The sequence below is a fragment of the Musca domestica genome, unplaced genomic scaffold (assembly GCF_030504385.1).
Source record: "Musca domestica strain aabys unplaced genomic scaffold, Musca_domestica.polishedcontigs.V.1.1 32, whole genome shotgun sequence".
NCBI lineage: Eukaryota > Metazoa > Arthropoda > Insecta > Diptera > Muscidae > Musca > Musca domestica.
The window spans coordinates 89,637-110,529 of record NW_026712311.1 but is presented as its reverse complement, the minus strand read 5'-3'; the positions used below and the strand labels follow the sequence as shown (position 1 = coordinate 110,529).

The 20,893-nt window shown below is 27.5% G+C and overlaps 1 protein-coding gene across 1 annotated transcript in view; it reads left to right on the top strand.

The window, feature by feature from the left end:
* Nucleotides 1–20,893, top strand: part of Mda6 (neuronal acetylcholine receptor subunit alpha-7-like) — a gene marked incomplete at its 3' end in the record, with an annotated part of 535,364 nt that overhangs the window by 428,223 nt on the left and 86,248 nt on the right. The window contains 1 exon segment of the mRNA NM_001308989.1: nt 4,030–4,139. Coding sequence (NP_001295918.1) covers nt 4,030–4,139 — 110 coding nt within the window.

Below are 20,893 nucleotides of genomic sequence, written 5' to 3'. Positions count from 1 at the left end.
TAATATTCTTTTTAATTTTTCAATTAAAAAGTGATAGAACATAGTTGCGATTTTTAAAAATATTTTTTTAAATCCTATAACAACTATGAATTTTTTAAAAATATTTTTTTCTATGACAATAACAGTCTTGACTTTTCAAAAATACTTTTTTTGGAGACTTAGGCAGACATGGATGTTTAAAGAAAAATTTCATAAAAAAAATGTTCTTCAATAAATATAAAATTAAAATTTTTTCTTTAAACATTCATGTCTGCCTAAGTCTCCGAAAAAAATATTTTAGAAAAGTCAGGACAGTTACCGTCATAGAAAAAAATATTTTTAAAAAAATTCACAGTTGTTATAGGCTTTAAAAAATATTTTTAATGTAGTGCATCATTCAGAAAAAAATATATAAAAACTATATTTATAATAATAAATAATTCAACGAATGTGGAATTTTCAAAAAAAAATCATGTTATTTTGTATATATATATGTTTTAAAAACACGCTTTTGCTTTTTTTAAACACCCATAAACTTGGATTTTTTTAAAAACTTTTTTTTCAAGTAATACCAAAATGAGATATTTTATTTTTTTTTTTTTTTTTTGGAAATGAAGACTTTTTTTTAATATTCTTTTTAATTTGATAGAACACAGTTGCAATTTTTAAAAATATTTTTTTAAAGCCTATAACAACTGTGATTTCTTTTAAATATTTTTTCTATGACGGTAACAGTCCTGACTTTTCAAAAATATTTTTTTCGGAGACTTAGGCAGACATGGATGTTTGAAGAAAAATTTTATAAAAAATTAAACATTTTAGAGATTTTTCCAAGAGCTTTTCCGGAGTATATCATTTATAAAATGAATAAAAAAAAATATAGAATGAAACTAAAATTTTATTATTAAACATTTTAATGCTGCATGACTTTTCCATTTTCCTATCCTTTTTTCATTAAATGTTTTCGAACCCAAAAAAAATCGAAAATATTTCTGAAATGTTTGCCATAAGTAACCCTGCTTTGTGTAACGTCGTATTGTTGTTTGTGTGAAAGTGTTGAATATTTAATGAATTTTCTAAATATTTATATAGATTTTTTTTTTTGTATTTGTTTTTATTTCCCCCAAAAAATAAATTCCAGAAAATATTTTAAATATTTTATTACCGTGGTTAAGTGCTGATTTTATTACCCAAAGTACCAATAAACAACAATAACAACAACAAACACTAATGACTGTTGTGAATTATTGTTATGACGAATTTTTGGTTTGGTTTAGTGTGAAAATAAAACAAATTGTTGCTCCCTTATTGGGGTTTTTTGTATAATTTTTTTTTGTGAATTTTAATATGTTTTTCTAGTCAATATTTATTTTAGTGTAGTATAAAAATGTTTGCGAAATAACCATAGTAATTTTTATTTTTTTTTTTTTTTTTGTTATATATATTTTTCTAATAACTAGTGAATGAACCAAATCAGCAAACAAATCCAAAAAAAAAAAAAAAAATAACCAACAAATTTTCTGTGTATTGAAAAATAGTTTAGTTTTGTTTAATAGTGTCGCCATTTCATTTAACACATAGACAATACATTTTCAACATTTCTAAACACACACTCACACACACATACATAGTTACATTCACAGACTAGAATCGATTGTAATTTAATTTACATGGCACACCACTACAAGGCGGAAAGGAAACTTTTTGGTAAAGTGTCGTAAAGGAAATGACTACAAAAATTGTATTGAAATAAAAAAATTGAAATGGAACAAATATGGAAATACAAAAAAATAATATTACAACAATATCTACAGGGTGAGATATAAAAAAAAACTGCAACAAAGTCAAAGTCTATAATTTTTACGTTTATTTTTTTATGAATAAATAAAAAAATAAAATAAAATAAAAAAATGAATAAAATAATAAATAAATAATAAAAAATAAATAAATAAATAATAAATAAATAAATATTATATAATAAATAATAAATAAATAAATAAAATAAAATAAATAAATAAATAAATAAAATAAATATTTTTTATGAATAAAAGCAAAAAATGTCGGAAATAGCATCAAATTTTAGAATAGGTTTAGATTTGTTCGAATTGGTCATCTTTGGCACGAATTATGGCCTTCAAACGGCCAATAAAACCGTCACAAGCTGCCCGAATGTTGCTCTGCTGTATTATTTAAATTTTTTGTTAAATCCAAAACCAAAACAAAATAAAAAGCAGTAAGTTCGGCCGGGCCGAATTTGAAAATTTCCAAAAATTAAAATCCTTAAACAATTCTCTTAAAATTTTAAAAATTGGGGTCTATGCGAAGTGGACCTACATGGGCATTGTTTGTCATAAGGCATTATCATATTAAAATTCGAAACTTGAAATAAACGGTGAATAATGTAGCTAAAATCATCAAAATGCCGAATATAGGGAGGTACCGTTATATCGGAGCTGTGCGAAGACCTGGACCAGCATAGACAATTTTTTTTTGTCACAGGCTGTAGCATCCATTACAAACTTCAAATACGACATCACAAATAATTTCGGTGGGTTTTGTACCTAAACTCGTCAAAATACCGAATATAGGGAGGTACTGATATATGGGGCCTATACGAAGACCTCGACCTGCATAGACAATTTTCTGTCACAGACTGTAGTTCCCATTGCGAACTTCAAATACGAAATTTGAAATAATTTCGGTGAATAATGTCGCCAAAATCATCAAAATACCGAATATCGGGAGGTACATTTATATATGGGGGCTATACGAAGACGAGGACCTGCACAGACAAATTTCTGTTTAGGCTGTAGTAACCATTATGAACTTCAAATATGAAATTTGAAACAATTCCGATAAATAATTTCGCTAAAATCATGAAAATATCGAATATCGGGAGGTACCGTTATATGGGGGCTATACGAAGACTTGGACCTGCATACGAATTTTTTTTTTCATAGGCTGTAGTACCTATTACGAACTTCAAATACCAAATTTGAAACAATTCCGGTGAATAATGTCGCTAAAATCATCAAAATACCGAATGTCGGGAGGTATCGTTATATGTGGGGGCTGTACGAAGACGTGGACCTGCACAGATAATTTTTTGTTACAGGCTATGGCATCCATTACGGACGTCAAATACGACATCTCAAACAATTTCGGTGGTATTGTACCTAAACTCGTCCAAATACCGAATATAGGGAGGTACTGATATATGGGACCTATACGAAGACCTCGACCTGCACAGACAATTTTCTGTCATAGGCTGTATTATCCATTACGAACTTCAAATACCAAATTTGAAACAATTCCGGTGAATAGTGTCGCCAAAATCATCAAAATACCGAATATCGGGAGGTACCGTTATATGGGGGCTATACGAAGACTTGGACCAGCATACAATTTTTTTTCACAGCATTTCAAATTTTTCGTACCTCTTACGAACTTCAAATACGAAATTATAAAAAATTCCGGTAAATAATGTCGCTAAAATCATTAAAATACCGAATATCGGAAGGTACCGTTATATGGGGGCTATACGAAAACCTGCGCCGACATGGCTCATTAACGAACTAAGCCTGTCTACTGGTAAACTATGCACGTATGCAAAATTTTAGCTTTCCATCTCAATTGGCTTAGAAATGACAGCAGTCTGAAGTTGGTTGCAGTTTTTTCATTACACCCTTTATATGAAAATAAAAAAATCACAACACCATCCAATATAAGTTTGTTGGTATCAGAATATTGTATAAAATTTATTTCTAAAAAATAAATTCAAATTCATAGGAGATGATTAGAAGTCCCTCTGGGGCACTTCGATTTATAGACATTCAAAATTTTACTAAAATGCCGCTCCTTTTTTCCGATTTTTTCTTTAATTTGAGACTTTCACCTTCTTTTACCAAAAAGATTCCTTAATGCCATTCTCACACACCCTTTTATCTCAACAATTTTCCATTTTTTTACTAAAATATATTTTTTTCATAATTTTTTAAAATTCCTCTGCTGCCCCTGAATTAAAAATAAATATCAACTACAACACCAAAGGAGTGGAATGACTACAATCTCAGATGGAATGATTCCGAGTATGGCGGTGTCAAAGACTTGAGAATAACACCAAATAAACTGTGGAAGCCCGATGTGCTCATGTACAACAGGTAAGTTGAGCCCCCAAAAAGGGGAATGAGAAAAAATTACAAAAAAAACACAAAAATAAAAATATATTAAAAAGGGAAAATTTAGCATTAAATATTAATAATTCTAATTAATTAAGTCTCCACTAAGGTAATTTAGGTTTAGATTTAAGATCAAAATAATATACCTAAATTTTTTGAAGCAAAAAAAAAACACAAGATTTTTAAGCTTTAAGGTTTGTTCCACAAAAGGAAATTCAGCTGGAGAAGGTAAGCCAAAATAATAAACAATGCCTAATTTTGTAAAATATTCAAAAAAAAAAAAAAAAAATAATAATTTATATTTTAATTATTTCTAATCTAAAAAAACAAACTTGTAAAAAAAATGCTTAAATTGTTTAGTTTTAGTTTTTCTGAATTTTTGTGTTGTTTCCTTGGCACCTTGTACAATAAATGACAAGCAAGCATTTTTTAGTTTTTTTAGAGTTAACTAATAGAAGTGTTAATTTTACGTTTGAATTTTTTTTACGTTTGAATAATTAGAAAAAAATAAAACATATTTTTTACATTTTATTTTTTTGTATTATTTATTTTATAATATAAAAATAATTGATTTATATTTGAAAAAGATTTTTTAAATTAATTTTAAACATATTTTTCACATAAAAAATAAAAACAGTTTTTATTAAATTTTATATTTTTTTTTTTTGACAAAGTACCATTACAAAAATAATTTTTATTATTTTTTATAATTAATTTGTTATACAATTTTTTAACATGAAATATTTTTTTATTTACTTTTGTGTATTTTCTTCTTAAATTACGCTATTTATGTTTAGGAAAATAAAATATTTTGCATTAAATTAAATAGTAATAGTAATAATAATAATAATAATAATAATAATAATAATAATAATAATAATAATAATAATAATAATAATAATAATAATAATAATAACAATAGTAATAATAATGTAAATTTTTTTCGTATTCTTTTTTTATTTTTATTTAAGAATCACTTTTTAAAATACTATTTTTATTTTTATTTTCTTAATATAAAATTTTATAGTATTTAATTTTTAATTTTAATTTTTTTTTTTAATTGCAATTTTTAATTATTTTTTATAAATACTTTATTACTTCTGTATAAAAAAATTATCAGTTTATTATTTTTTATGACTAAAATTATATATATTTTAAAATATATTTTATATTCGGTTTTAATTTAATGTTAAATATCTGTGTGTAATTATTTTCTATATTATTAATTTTTTTTAAGTATTATTATATATTAATCACTTTCAAAAATACATTTTTTTTCTTTATATATATTTTTTTGTTTTTTTTTTTTTATAATATATACTTTATTACTTTTGTATGAAAAAATATTTGTATTATTTATTTATTTATTTATTTTTTTTTTTTTTTGAATAATATTATATATTTTAGACATATAAATTTTTATAAAATCTTTTTTTATTATTTTTTTATTCAGTTTATATATTTTTGTATTATTTATTTATTTATTATTATTATTTTTATTTATTTATTTATTTTTTTTTTTTGTATAATAATCTCTATTTGAAATACAATTTTTATTTTCTTAATATAAAATTATTTAGTTTGGTTTGGTATTCTTTTGTTAATACAAATAACTCTTTAAAAATATATACATAGAGTTTTTTGTTTAGTTTTAAATTATAATTAAAATAAGTAAATACTTTTCTTATTTTTAAGTTAATTTTAAATTGACAGCAATAAATTATTATTTTTTAAGTTAATTATTTAAAAAAGAAATAGTTATATTTTTATTTCGAAAATAATATCTTCTGTATTTTATATCAGCAAAATATAATTATTTTTTCGAAGGAGTTTTGTTGTAGTTGTTTCTTTTTTTATAAATTTGTAAAACGGGAATTACATATTTTTTTAAGTCAATTTTATTTTTCTTGTATTTATTACTTTTTTATTTTGTAAATCGCTCTTTTATCCTTATAAATATACCAAATATATTTAGTTTTTTTTTTGTAAATATATAAAACAACAATTGAATATTTTTGATTTATAATTTAAATAATGAAATATTTGTTTTATTTTCCACTTCATTTTTAAATGTTTTAAAATAGTTTTATTATTTTTTTGTGTTAACTATTTTAAAAATTTATAATTTTTTTTTTTTTTTAAATTTGGAACATATTTATTTTATCTTCTGCATTTTATTTCAGTAAAACATATTTTTGTTATTTATTAATTTTGTTTGTTAGTTTTAAAATGGTAATTTTTTCCCATTTAATTTTATTTAATGGTAATTATTTTAAAAAATATATTTTTTTAATTATGATTTTTTTTCTATTTTGTGAATTTTATTTCAGTAAAAAATGATTATATTTTAGGAAAGATATTTCAAAATTAATATTTTTTGTTTTTTATTTAATTTTTAATAGATAAAAAAATATTTCTTTTTTTAATTTTTATTTTTTTAATGTTAACCATTAAAAAAAAGCTTTAAAAACATTAATTTTTTTCTAATTATTTTTTACGAAAGGTATATATTTTTGAAAACAGTAGCCAAAATATGTATATTTTTTTGAACTTGAAAAAAAATATGATTATATTTTTAATTTTTCTACAAATTTTTAGACCAAAAATTGAATATTTTTTGTATTATTATTTAAAGTATGTCTTTTTTATTTATTTTGTTATTTATTATAATTATTATTGTATATTTTATAATAAACAAATATTTTTCTCAATTTATTTATAATAAGAAAAATATTTCTTTACTTAAATTTGTAAGTCATAAAAATACAATATTTTTTATATTATTTAATATCGATATATTTTTTGGTTATATAATATTTTAATTAATTTTTCTTATTTTAATTTTCGAATGCTAATTTTTTTAATATTTTTTTTTACTTTTGAAAATATTTATTTTAACGTCTGTATTTTATTTCAGAAAAATATAATTATTTTTTACGATAGATTTGTTTTCAGATTTGTAAAAAAGGAAAGAATAACTGAATATTTTTTGAATTATAGTTTTAAATTATATTTGAAGTAAGTTAATATTTTTCTTATTATTATTTTTTTTATTTTTAAATGATAAAAAATATTTTTTTTTATTTTTTCTTTTTTTATTTTTTTAGTGTTACTTATTTCAAAACATATATTTTTTATAATTTTGAAGATATTTATTTTAGCTTCTCCTTTTTTTGAGTAAAAAATGATTAGTTGTTACAAAAGATATTCGTTTTTTTACAAATTTGTACATTGATATTTTTTTTAATTTTAAAAAAAACTTTGATTTATATTTAATTTAATTTTTCATTATAATTTTTTATATTTTGTATTTAAATAATTTTTTTTAATATTGTAAAAAAAAATTATAAATAACATTAAAAATAATAATTTTTAATTTTAATAAACTTTTTTACCCATTTTATTTTTAATACCACAATATTTAAAAATTATATATATTTAAAAAAATGATTGTTTCTTCAATATTTAACCCTTATTATTTTTGCAATAATAAAAACCCCTTCTTAACTTCTCTTTATAAAAAAACAAGTTTTAAAAACCAACCACTTTAATTTTCAAAATAAAAACAAAACATATATATTTTTCCAATATTTAAACATATTTATATTAAAAACCTCTAAACGAAATGAAAATCACAACAACAAAATATCCACATTATAAAAGTGAAAAAACAAAAAAAAAAATCAAAATACATTTCAATAAGAGTAGTTTACACACGCAGTGGTCAAAATGAAAAAAACTGAAGTCAAAAGTGGGAGTGTACATTGCCAATTTGCCGTTTATGTGGGCCTTACATTGTAGACGGAACAAAAATTAAATGAAAAACATTGATCCAGCCCCCCAACAACACCACCTACCTACCACCTAGCTGCTTACGCTTTAAGTTAAATGCCAATAGAGAAAAAAAAAAACACACACACAAGCTAATTCCCCCCGCTTCCACCTCCCTCTAAAACCAAACATAGTTTAACCAGAATATTATGCAAGTTATTGTTTTCAAAGCCTTGAAAAAAAAAAAACCAAAAATACTGCCAACATTTATCCAGTTCTAATTATTTAAGCTTTTTATGCCAATCCTAAAAAAAACTATGATTTTTTAGTTTTATTTGACAATTTCTTCCAAATTTGATATTTTTCGTTTTGCTTTCAAATTCTCTGCTTAGCAAAACTATCCAATGAAAAACCAAAAAACAATCAAAGAAGATGTGAGAATTTAAACCGCTATTTATAAACAATATGCTGGTGTAATATCTCTGGTTAAACGAAACAACACTTGACTTTATTTAGCCCCCATGAAGAAAACGAAAACAAAAAAAGAAATAGAAAAATAGAATAGAAAAAAACCCAAATCCCAAAATCAGTGAAACATCACATCAATAGAAAAAAATAGTACACCACTGCCATTCACACCCTTTGCCAAATTTCAATTTCAAAACTGGGCCAAATAAATTTCAAGTGTTGTTACATTTGAACAAAATCATATGTGAATGATTCTAATCCCTCCTCAAATCGAAAAACAAAAAAATATATTTATATAGTTTATAGTATAGTTAATAAAAAAAAATAAATAAAATATATTTATTACAAAATTTATATAAATATAAAAATATTAAAAAAATGAAAATAAATAATTTATCAGAAATTAAAAATAGTTTTAAATAAATCCCTTAATTTAAATAAAAAACACATTTTAGCTCATTTTAGTATTAAAAATAAATTTTAAACTAGAAAAAAAAATTAAATAAAATATTTAGAATAAAATATGTGAAATAAAATATATAAAATAAAATTCATAAATTTTAATTTTTTATTTGATTTTACATTTTTTTATTAATTTATATTATCTCATTACTCATAACTGAAACCTGGATTTTGACCTCAACTCGACTAATATGTGTCTTTTATTTATTTTTTTATTTATTTTTTTATTTTATTTATTTATATATTTATTTATTTATTTTTTATTATTTTTTTTTTTTTTTTTGTTAAAGCCGATTTTAATGGTAATCCATAAATGTTTTTCAAACACAGCCAGATTCAAGTCACGATATAAAGGCCTTCATTCAGTTAATGTCGAGCCATTGAAATAATTTTAAAGAAAATAAATTTCATTTAAACGTGTATGAGTACCGCCATAACTCATACGACCCAGTTGTATGGTGGCATATGAGCCCAAACAACACTCATACGTCAAAGTAAATATTTCTTAGGATTTAATTTTTAAATTCCGTACTTAATTCGGAGTTTGAAAAACCATTATCTCATTTATCATTATACCCTACCCCACATAGTGGTAAGGGTATTATGGCTTTGTGCATTTGTTTTTAACATGAAGAAGGAAGCAAGATAGACCCATAGTTACTTTTGAGGATCTTCATAGAATCACTTTCCTGAGTCGATTTATATATGTCAGACCGTCACTCCGTCCATTTATCCATATATTTTTTTTAAAAAAATTCAAGTCGCATTTATTATCCGATTGAGATGAAATTTTCCAAACAATATTTGCTTATCCCAAGGACAAAACCCATTGAAACTGGTTAGAATTGGTTTAATTTTAGTTGGCCGATGTATGTGTATACAAATGACCTAAATCTTGGCACATTCTACCGAATTCATCCTAGAAATAGAACATCAAATTTGGTGAAAATCGGTTCAGATATTGCTATTGCCCCCATATATATTTTCCACCCGATTTGGGGTTTCAAGTCCCGCACATTCGTAATATACTCTACAGAGCAATGATATTTCTTCTATTCTTAGAAGCATATATATCAAATTTAGTGAAGATCGGGTCAGATATAGCTATAACTATATATATTTATCCGATTTCGTGTTAATTGTGGCTAATATCAGTCCAAATGAACTATGTAATGGTAATTGCGTCCGAATTCAGCCTGGAAGCAAGTAAATCAAATTTGGATAATATCGGTTCACATATAGCTACAGCTTCCATATATATGTTTCATCCGATTTAGGGTTTTAAGTTCCTCACATGCGTTTTGAGCTCTCCACATCAATGATATGGGTATATATCATTTTAGACCCGAGGTCTAGTTCTTCCAAATTCGTTTCAGGAGATTTGGAGTCGATCTAGCGATGTCCGTCCGTCTGTCAGTCTGTCTGCCTGGACATGATAACTCTCGAAGGGAGTATCTGATTGGGTCCAAACTTGGTACATCGTAATAATTTTTATCAAACTTAGATCGAGTTCGTAGATGGTCAATATTGGTCCACTGCTTCTGATATCTCCCCCACAAAGGGTCAACATTTAAAATAATTTTAACTCCTATAAATGTGATGTAAGAGCTCCTTCCATGTCTTCTATAAGAAGACCTTCCAGTCTTCTAAGGAGAAGACCTTCCAGTCTTCTAAGGAGAAGACCTTCCAGTCTTCTAAGGAGAAGACCTTCCAGTCTTCTAAGGAGAAGACCTTCCAGTCTTCTAAGGAGAAGACCTTCCAGTCTTCTAAGAGAAGATCTATTAAATGGTAAAGTGCTTTGAAAGAACTTCTAGTATGGATTTTTGGACGATCTCATTGAAAATCATTAAGTGATAGGAGGATTTTTTTGATAAAAGCTTTTGAAATTTTGGAAAGGGGTTTTGAAAAATTTTTTTTTAGAAAAAAAGTCTTAATAAAATACCAAAATTTTTGGTAAAAAGAAGAGAATCCTTAAAAATGCATTATTTTTTGTTAGGAGTTTCCTAAAATTCGTAATATTTGCTAATAATTGCTAAAAAAAAATTTAAATCCACGAAAAACAAAATTTAAAATCACTATTTTTGGTTATGAAAAATAAATTTTAAATTCACAATTTTTGGTCCAAACTAATTCCATAAAAATCCACAAATTTTCGTCTGGAGGGCCTTGAAGGAAAAAAAATTCTTTAAAAACCTTAGATTAGAAAACCCTTTACACGTTCAAGTTATGAAGTTAGAAAGAAAAGAATTCTGTGAATATGTAGGATTCTTGTAAGGAGGTTCCCCTATATGGGGACGGACGGACAGCACTAATTCGTCTTAGAATTTCACGCTGACCAAGAATAGATATACTTTGTTAGGTTTACAATTTTTATTATTTCGATGAGTTACAAACAAAATTACGAACTTAATATACCCTCCATACTATGTATGGTGAAGGGCATGAAAATACGAGGCTTCTTATATCCTTAGATTTTATTCATTTTTTTTTTTTTTTTGTATTTTTTAATTTTTGTATTTTTATCATTATCCCATAATTTCTTTGGTTTAACCCACATTTTATCGAGCAGAAGTCAATTCCGTTTCAGATTATTATTTTGATATTTTTTTTATTCTCATTTATATACATATGTATATATTCCGAACATTTATACAGTTGCCGTTACGGTTTGTTTTTATTTTATTTTGCAATTAAATTAAAATGAAATTAAACATCAAATAATAAAAAAAAAACAACAACAAATAAAAACAATAATACAGACCTGTAAGAAAATAAGAATATCAAAAATAAATAAATTCAGCAACAACAACGACACCAAAACAAAATTTTTTATACAACTGTATGACCATAACCATGTAATTTAATATGAGTGTGTGCGTATGTGTGTGTGTATGTATGTGTGAGTGCACATATTCAAATGTTTTTTCTCATAATAATTACAAACACATACATGCCAATGATCGCACATACAAGCATACATACACATACAAGCATAGCAATGTAATAAACATAAGTACCAAAGTATCATATCGTCATAAAATTATATACTTGAGTTCGTGTGTGTAAATATATATGTGGGTGTGTGCCTGGGTTTCAGCTTCCATATGGCTGTGTGTAAATGTGTATGTATGGGTGTGCTGATGTGTGTGCCATGTTATATGTTATAAGCCTCATTAGTGGAATTGTATTGAAATTATAGCAACTGTATTTACATGCATACACACTCACACACACATATACAATTCAATACATACATACATGACCGAATATTATGCCAATTGTGTTATCCAAGTATTGATGTGTGTGTGTGTGTAACAATCAAGTTTTCATTACACATTCAACGCTGCCACTACCACCGCCGCCGCTCGCCTTGGTTATATTAGCTTTTGGCACCGCTGTATTCGCAGCGATAACACTTCACGCTTTATGCCATCGCCCAAAGATGAAAAATTAAAAATATCTACTTTTGTTTTTAATTCATCCATAATCCAATTAAAATATAAAAATAATAAAAATATGACGACAACAACAACAACAAGAAGAAGAACATCATAACACCATTTAATAATAACATAAATAGCTTAAAATTAATTGAAAGAATCGCATATTTTTTTGTTAATTGTTTGTATCGAACAGCAAATGAAATTGAAAATGGATAGGAAATTGCAGGAAAAGTGGAAAACAATTAAGATTAGAGAAAGCCTCAAGTACTTGATGCATATGTCACGACACTTGGAAGGGCTTTAATTGGAATTATTTCCCATATCGATTTCAGATTCCTTGGTAGGAAATTAAAGTCTTTTCACTTGCCAAAGATTGTTAATTTATTTTAAACATTTTGAAAGAAAAGCTTTCTACAGGTAGTGCTATTCAAGGAAAAAGGAATAAAACTATATATGTTTGATGAAAACAATCAAAAATCGTAAAAACAGAAGCTATTATTTTTTTTAAATTTCTTTATGGATAAGTGGTTAAAAAAATCTTAAAAAAACTGAAAACCTCCATTTATGGTTAAGAGGTTAGGCAAAAACGTTATTGAAAAATTTTCTGGAGATCCTTGAAAAATATTGTTTTTCTAATTGAGGAATTTTGATTGGGAAGTTCTTGCAAAAAAATTTATAACTCTACGATGTGCAATCAGGAGCTATTTGATTTTTTTAAAATTCACTATTTTTGATTTTGGTGGACCTCAGGGTCTAGGAGTTTATGGGTGTCCAAAAAAATCGGTTTTGTTTTGGTTTTTGTAAAATAAACTATAATCCTTGTCTTTAGATATAGAGATTCTTAAAAAAACTGCTATAAAGCCAAGAACTTGATAGGGTGTTCTTGAAAATAAGTTTAATATTTTGTTGAAGAAGCTCTCGAAAAAAAAAACTATTATTGGTTGGAAAAAGTTCTATAAAAATTCCTCTGTTTGTAGTACGGAGGTTGGTTTTTTTGTTTTAATTTACGATTTCTGGTCATTCTCCTTGAAAACCAGCGATTATTGTCTAGGGTTGCCACGTGACAACAATTGAAGCACGATTTGTACCATACTTGAGGAATTCACCAATTTCATTTCGGAAATCTATATCAAATTTTTAGTCCAGGAAAAATAGCAATTTAAAAATTAAGACTTAACTTAGTCAACAATTATAGGCCATTGCCAATTTAAATAAATAAATAAATAAATGAATTAATAAAAAAAAACAATCAAAAAACAATCAATTATTTTTTTTAAAATTATTATTGTTATTAAATTTAAATTATTATTAAATAAATTATTATTAAATTTAAATTTATTTTTTTCAAAATCAAATATCTGATCAAAAAAAAAATATGTTTAAAATATCCCAGACATTTAATGCAGAGGTCAAAAACATTTAAAGAAATTCCGATTGTTAGAAAAAAAATAAATTTTTTGTTAGGAATTCCTGGAAAAATATTCGCTAAAAAACCTTCAACGATATTTTCTTAAGAAAATTATGGTCAAAAAGGCTTTCTTTATCCAGTTGTAGGTTACGAAGTTTTGAGAATAATTTCTAAAATTTAACCATTTTTTGGCGCAAATGTACTGTAAAAATTCCACAATTTTTGGTCAAAAAAAAAACAAAAATCTTTAAAAATTCCAAATTTTATGTCAGGATATCTTTACAAAAAAATTATCTTAGACTCAAAAAAAAAAAAAAATGCGACTTATGGTGTCCTTCAAAAAATATTAAAAAAATATTCTTAATATGCTCACGATTTTTGTCGAACAACCCCTAGTAAAAATATTTTTTTGTGGTTCTGAGACCTGAAGTTTTAGAAATATAAAAAATATCGACCGATTTTGTTGCAAAAATTCTTCATTTGGGATTTGAATTCTCAAAAACGTAAAGATTTTTGTTGAGATATTCTTGCAAAAAAAAAAAAATCAAAATAATAGCCAATCGTTTCATAAATGGTTTTTTTTTTTGTCCAAGAAACTATTCTCAACTAGGAAGTTTTTTTAGTACTATTTTTTTTTTTTTTTTTTTGCAATATGCGCGAAAATTCACGATTTTTGATTAGGAGATCCTGCAAAATTTTGTTTATTAATTCACAATGTTTAGTCAATCGTTTTAAATCGTCGGGTTTTGGTCAGGAAGACCTTGAATAAAATTTCATTAAACACCCAATTCTTTTTGGCCGTCAATAGATACTTCAGAAGGTATTTCAAGGCAAATCAACGAATTTTGATCCAAAAGACCTTAAACGTGTTCTTTGTAATTTTACGAATTTAGGGTAGGAGACAAAATCCCCGTTTATCTCAGGAGGACCTTTAAAAATACCCATTTTTTCTAGAGGTCATTTCATTTATTTTGAAAAGCTTCAATTATACGTCCTGACCAAAAGTCCCTAAACAAATCCCCAAAAAAAATGGCAATCACTTGGTTAGAAGGTCCTTGAATTTTTTTCTTAAAAATCAAAAAAAAAATTATCGGGAGGTACTTATTTTTTTAAATAAACGATTTTTGGTCAAACGGCCATCGAAGAAATATTTAAAAAAATATTCGACAATTTGAGAGTCTTTAAAAAAATTGTAAAATCCGGGAGCCTTAATCTAGAAGTCCTTGAAAAAATTCCCTTAAAAATAAATTTAATTTTTTTTAAAAAACAGTGTTTTAAAAAATCTAAGATTTTTTCTAACCCACAAGTTTTTGTCGGAAGATCATTAATGACAATTTTTGAAAAAGTAAAAACTTTTTGATCAGGATTTTCTTTAAAAATATGTCGTAAAAACTATCTTTTCAGTCAGCAGATTATTCATCATTGAAAAAATCATTTTTTTTGGACAAAAGGTCCTTTAAAATATAAAAACGCGATTTTTAATTAAGAGATCCTGGAAAAATTCTCTGAAAACTCACAAATTTGCTGCCATTAACAGTTTTCGGTTATGAATTTTTTGAGAACAGAGCTCTTTAAATTCCACTAATTTTTGCTAAAATGGTCTGGATTTTTTTAAATCTTAAAAAATCAGGATTTTTTATTAGAAGTTTTTTAAAAAATCAAAGAAATAATTCTTTTTACAAAAAAAAGGTAAAGCCAATTAAAACATTGTTTAAAAAAATCAAGATTTTTTGATAGTAGGTAAGATTTTTGGTAGGTCATTAAAATAGTAATTGTTTTCTAATCCACGAGCTTTGGTCGGAAGGCCATTAATGACAATTTTTGAAAAAATAAAGAATTTTGAATTTGTGATACCCTTGAAAAAATGTCATCAAATTTAAAACAATCAACACTTTTGGATATGAGGTCCTTGAAAACTTGAAAAAGCGATTTCTAATTAAGAGGTCCCGAAAAAATTGTCTAAAAATCCACGAATATGCGGCCAGAAGTTCATGAGGATTTTGAGAACAAAAACGTTTCAAATTCATGAATTTTTGTTAAAATTGAGGAATTTTGTTTTTTTTTTTTTTAATCCAAGAATTTTGGTTATTGTAAGCTTTAAAAAATAGTTGAGAGGGACGGTAGGATTTTGGACGGGAGGTCCTAAAGAAAATCCATTAAAAATTTAGGAATTTTCGGTCAAGAAGTTCTGAAACAAAAATATTTCCTTCTTGATGGAATAAAGAATACTTATTGAAGATATGAGGCTCCTTATCCCATTCATTCTAGAAATCTTGATCTGCTGATTTTTTCATCGAAAATACATATGATTGAAGGTGATATCGTATAGTATTATTATAGTACCATCATCGCAATTGGCGGTGACTTTCTATTTTCAGAAGAATTTCTGATTACCTTATATATGTAAAAAATCGGGAGATACAATTAAATTAGATAATGACGATATAATTTTATGTAGGGATTTAAAAAATGAAAAATTTTATTAGAAAGTTTATGAACCTTCTTATTCTATAATATAAGAATTAATATATAGAGAAATCAACCTGCTAACCTGGAATTTTGTTAAAAAATTGCAAGGAAAAACTTTACTTCCCAACAATTTCAGACAAGCGCCACCTATACTCCAATTTTATTTTTTGTGGTGGAGTTTTCGTGCTTGAGTTTAGGAGTTCAGCTTTTGAAGAAATGGTCAATAATTAATGTTCCCTTCAAAGTTAGTGATGAAGAATATTGTTAGTCTGAAATGAAATACCTTACCTTAATAAAAATTGAGTTTTCCGTTTTGTCACTGACCTTCCATTTTCAATTTCATGTTATTAGGAACTCATCTAGAAGACAAAAGAAAAAAAAATTTTAATCAGCATAACATTTCAATAATTTCAAACACATAATATTTCAGCTATATAACATTGAACATACTACATAAATACATCAAAGATGAAATACATTTACGAGAAGGTACTTGAAAAAAATAAAAATAAAAAAAACAATCACATTTAAGCGCACACCAAAAAAAAAAAAAAATCCTGACACAAAATCTATCCACTGACTTCTTTTAATTTTTTTTTTTTTAATTTTTTATGTTGCAAAAAAAAGGCATTCTCTTAAAATTTCCAAAAAAAAAATAAATAAAAAATATATGACAAAGTATATTAAATTTCAACTCAAGTTCTTTTTATGAAACTTTAATTACTGATAGCTATGACAGCCTTCACCAAAAATTCTTTTTTTTTTTTTCAAAGTATAACAAAATACATTTTTTTTTCTGTAATGACAGCCCCTGCTAAAAAGTGCCTTTAAATTATTTCATTATTTTAATTAAATGTTGTTGTCTTTTTTTTTTTTTTGCTCATGAATGCCAGCCTAATTACATTGGCAAAATTCCATGACAATTAAATCTCCAACTAATAATTAATTTCTTTAATCTCGAGACGGCCAAAAAAGAACATGTAATTAAAGCTCTCAAATATACAGGGTGAGATAAAAAAACTGCAACCAACTTCAGACTGCTGTAATCTCTAAGCCACTCGTCCGACAGCTGTTAAAATTATTCCAGTGACAGCTCATTTTGTTGTTTACAAGCGTAAAAAGGAATTTTCATGAGAATTTTCCAGAAAAAAAATTATTCGTGATGGAATTCAAGCGTAATAGTGTGATTTCTTTATAAAATCTGGAAAACTATCGGTAGAGTACTCCAGCATTTAAATGTGAATAAAACTGTTGTGTCTCGTACCATCACTTGTTACCGTGATACTGGAAGCGAAGCCCGAAGTCAAAGAAGTGGACGAAAAAAAAAACCGCAACATCAGCAGAAATGGTTCGAAGAGTAGAGAAGCGACTTGATCGAAACCCAGCGTCACAGTGGCCGAAAAATGGCTCGTAAGCTTAACATATCGCAATATTCCTCATTCGGCAAATATTGAAAAATGAGCTCGGGGTTAAGCCATTGATATTCCAAAAAGTGCAAGAACTTACACCGCAAATAGACTCAAAAGAGCTAAAGAGTTGCTTCGCTTGGCCGAAAGGGGTGAACTGCCGAATTTGGTTTTCTCCGTTTCCAATGAAAAAACATTCGTTGTCCAGCAGTTGGTAAACAATCGAAATGATCGTCTTTACTTGCCAAAGAGGTCAGCTGAAAATGTGCACCTTCGGTTGGCCACCAGAACTCAAGCACCGTCTATGGTGATGGTGTGGGCCGCCATAACAGCCGATGGTCGCTCTCCGCTCATATTAATCGGCCGACCGTGGCATCAGAATAAATGCCGAATATTATAACGAAAGTATTCTGGAGGGTGTATTTAAGCCTTGGGCACGCAAACATATTGGCCGCAGACCTTGGACATTCCAACTCACCAGGACTCAGCACCATCGCACTCAGCACGCGCCACCCAAGAATGGTTACAAAATGAGGTTCCTCGCTTCATTTCCAGCGCTAAATGGCCACCAAAATCTAAGGATACAAATCCATTGGACTAGTTTTTCTGGAGTATTTTGGAAAGTAAGGTTGGCACTAAAAAATACGAAAGTGTCGGTTACCTCAAGCAAGCGCTTAGCCGGGAATGGGCCAAAATACCGCAGAGCAACATATGGGCACGTGTGACGGTTTCATTGGCCGTTGAAGGCCATAATTCTTGCCAAAGGTGACCAATTCAAACAAATCTAAACGCGCCACCCAAAAATGGTTACAAAATTAGGTTCCTCGCTTCATTTCCAGCGCACAATGGCCACCGAAATCTCCGGATACCAATCCGTTGGACTATTGTGTCTGGAGTATTTTGGAAAGTAAGGTTGGCACTAAAAAACACCAAAGTGTCGGTCACCTCAAGCAAGCGCTTCGCCGAGAATGGGCCAAAATACCGCAGAGCAAAATTCGAGCAGCGTGTGACGGTTTCATTGGCCGTTTGAAGGCCATAATTCGTGCCAAAGGTGACCAATTCAAACAAATCTAAACGCGCCACCCAAAAATGGTTACAAAATTAGGTTCCTCGCTTCATTTCCAGCGCACAATGGCCACCGAAATCTCCGGATACCAATCCGTTGGACTATTGTGTCTGGAGTATTTTGGAAAGCAAGGTTGCATGTGTCGGTCACCTCAATCAGCACTTTGCCGGGAATGGGCCAAAATACTCTGCTGTATTCGGGCAGCGTGTGACGGTTTCACTGGCCGTTTGAAGGCCATAATTCGTGCCAAAGGTGACCAATTCGAACAATATCTAAACTTATTCTGCAATTTGATGCTATTTTACCGACATTTTTATACCCTCCACCATGGAAAGGAGGGTATATTAACTTTGTCATTCCGTTTATAACATCCTTAAATATTGGTCGTATATTCATAATAAGCATAAAATTCTAAGTCGATTTAACGATGTCCGTCCGTCTGTCTGTCTGTCCATCTGTATGTTGAAATCACGATACAGGCCACATTATTTGACGTAGAGCGTCAAAATTTAGCAGAATAATTTGTATTGTGTCTAGGATGGTTGGTATTGAAAATGAGATATATCGGTCCACGTTTTGGTATAATCCCCATATAACGGTACCTTCCGATATTCGGTATTTTGATTATTTTTGCCACATTTTTTCACGGATTTGTCTGAAAATTGGTATTTGTAGGTCATAATGGGTCCTAGTTCGTGTGGCGAAATATTGTATGTATAGGTCAACGTTTTGGTATAGCCCCCATATAACGGTACCTCCCGATATTTGGTATTTTGATTATTTTTGCCACATTTTTTCACGGATTTGTCTGAAAATTGGTATTTGTAGGTCATAATGGGTCCTAGTTCGTGTGGCGAAATATTGTATGTATAGGTCCACGTTTTGGTATAGCCCCCATATAACGGTATCTCACGATATTCGGTATTTTGATGATTTTTGCCAAATTTTTTCATGGATTTGTCTAAAAATTGGTATTTGTAGGTCTAAGTGGATCCTAGTTCGTGTGGCGAAACATTGCATTTATAGGTCCACGCTTTGGTATTTCCCCCATATAACGGTATCTCGCGATATTCGGTATTTTGATGATTTTTGCCAAATTTTTTCATGGATTTGTCTAAAAATTGGTATTTGTTGATCATAATTGGTTCTAGCTTCATTGTATAGCCCTATATAGCAGTACCTCCCGCTATTCGGTATTTTGATGATTTTTGCCACATTTTCCCACGCATATGTCTAAAATTTGGTATTAGTGGGTCATAATTGGTTCTAATGTTTCCCATTACCCTAAGGTGGAGGGTATTAAAATTTCGGCCCGGCCGACCTTAATTTTTTTTACTTGTTTTTAAATGTAAATATTATGGCGTTTGACTTTGTTGCAGTTCTTTTATCTCACCCTGTATTGCCATTAATTCCAATTAATACAATTAAATCCCATGGTGCGTATTAGCAACGACAACATGTATACGCCGCCTCATATCACCATAGATTATAGGCACTGGGAAAACTTCAAACAAAAGAAATATGTTTTTGATGGGAAAAATGTTTTTCTCATCCACAAATCTTTTAGAATTCTTTAGCTATTTCCATGAATTGTAGAAATTATAATGTATTTCATTCGCTTGAAGGCAAAGCTCTAAATATTTCAAATAGAATAGCTCGCTCATTGCGTCGTATAAGTAATAAATCACATTCATACGCCACGTATGCCACCACCATGTCATAAAAAAAGAAAAAAAAAAATAGAAAAAATAGAAACAATTTAAAGTCCTCAAACTAAAGAAAAAAAAACTTATTTTGAATTAATTAAAATTAAATCAACTAAACACTTTTAAATAACTTTTAAATGATTTACAAAGTTTATGTGTGCTTTTTCCATAGAGTCAATTCAATTTTATTTACATTCATTCCGACACGACACTTGACTTTCAACTATTTTCAATAAAGACACATTTTTTCCTCAACATTTTTTTCACAAAAAGCAAAAAAAATAAAAAACTTCCAACACAATGCTACACTCTCCCACACTCTCTCTTTCTCTCTCTCTATTCCTGTGAAGGATTTCCTACACCACTACAACCACAATAAAAATGGGTAAGCTTAAATGTGTTGTGCCTTTTGTGAACTTAAATAGCAACTATAAATTAACCAACAAAAAAAAGCAAAAACAATAAAAGCCAAATAACTAATAATCAATTAAATAAAATGTATTAATGCAATAAATGTATGTATGTATATGTTTTATA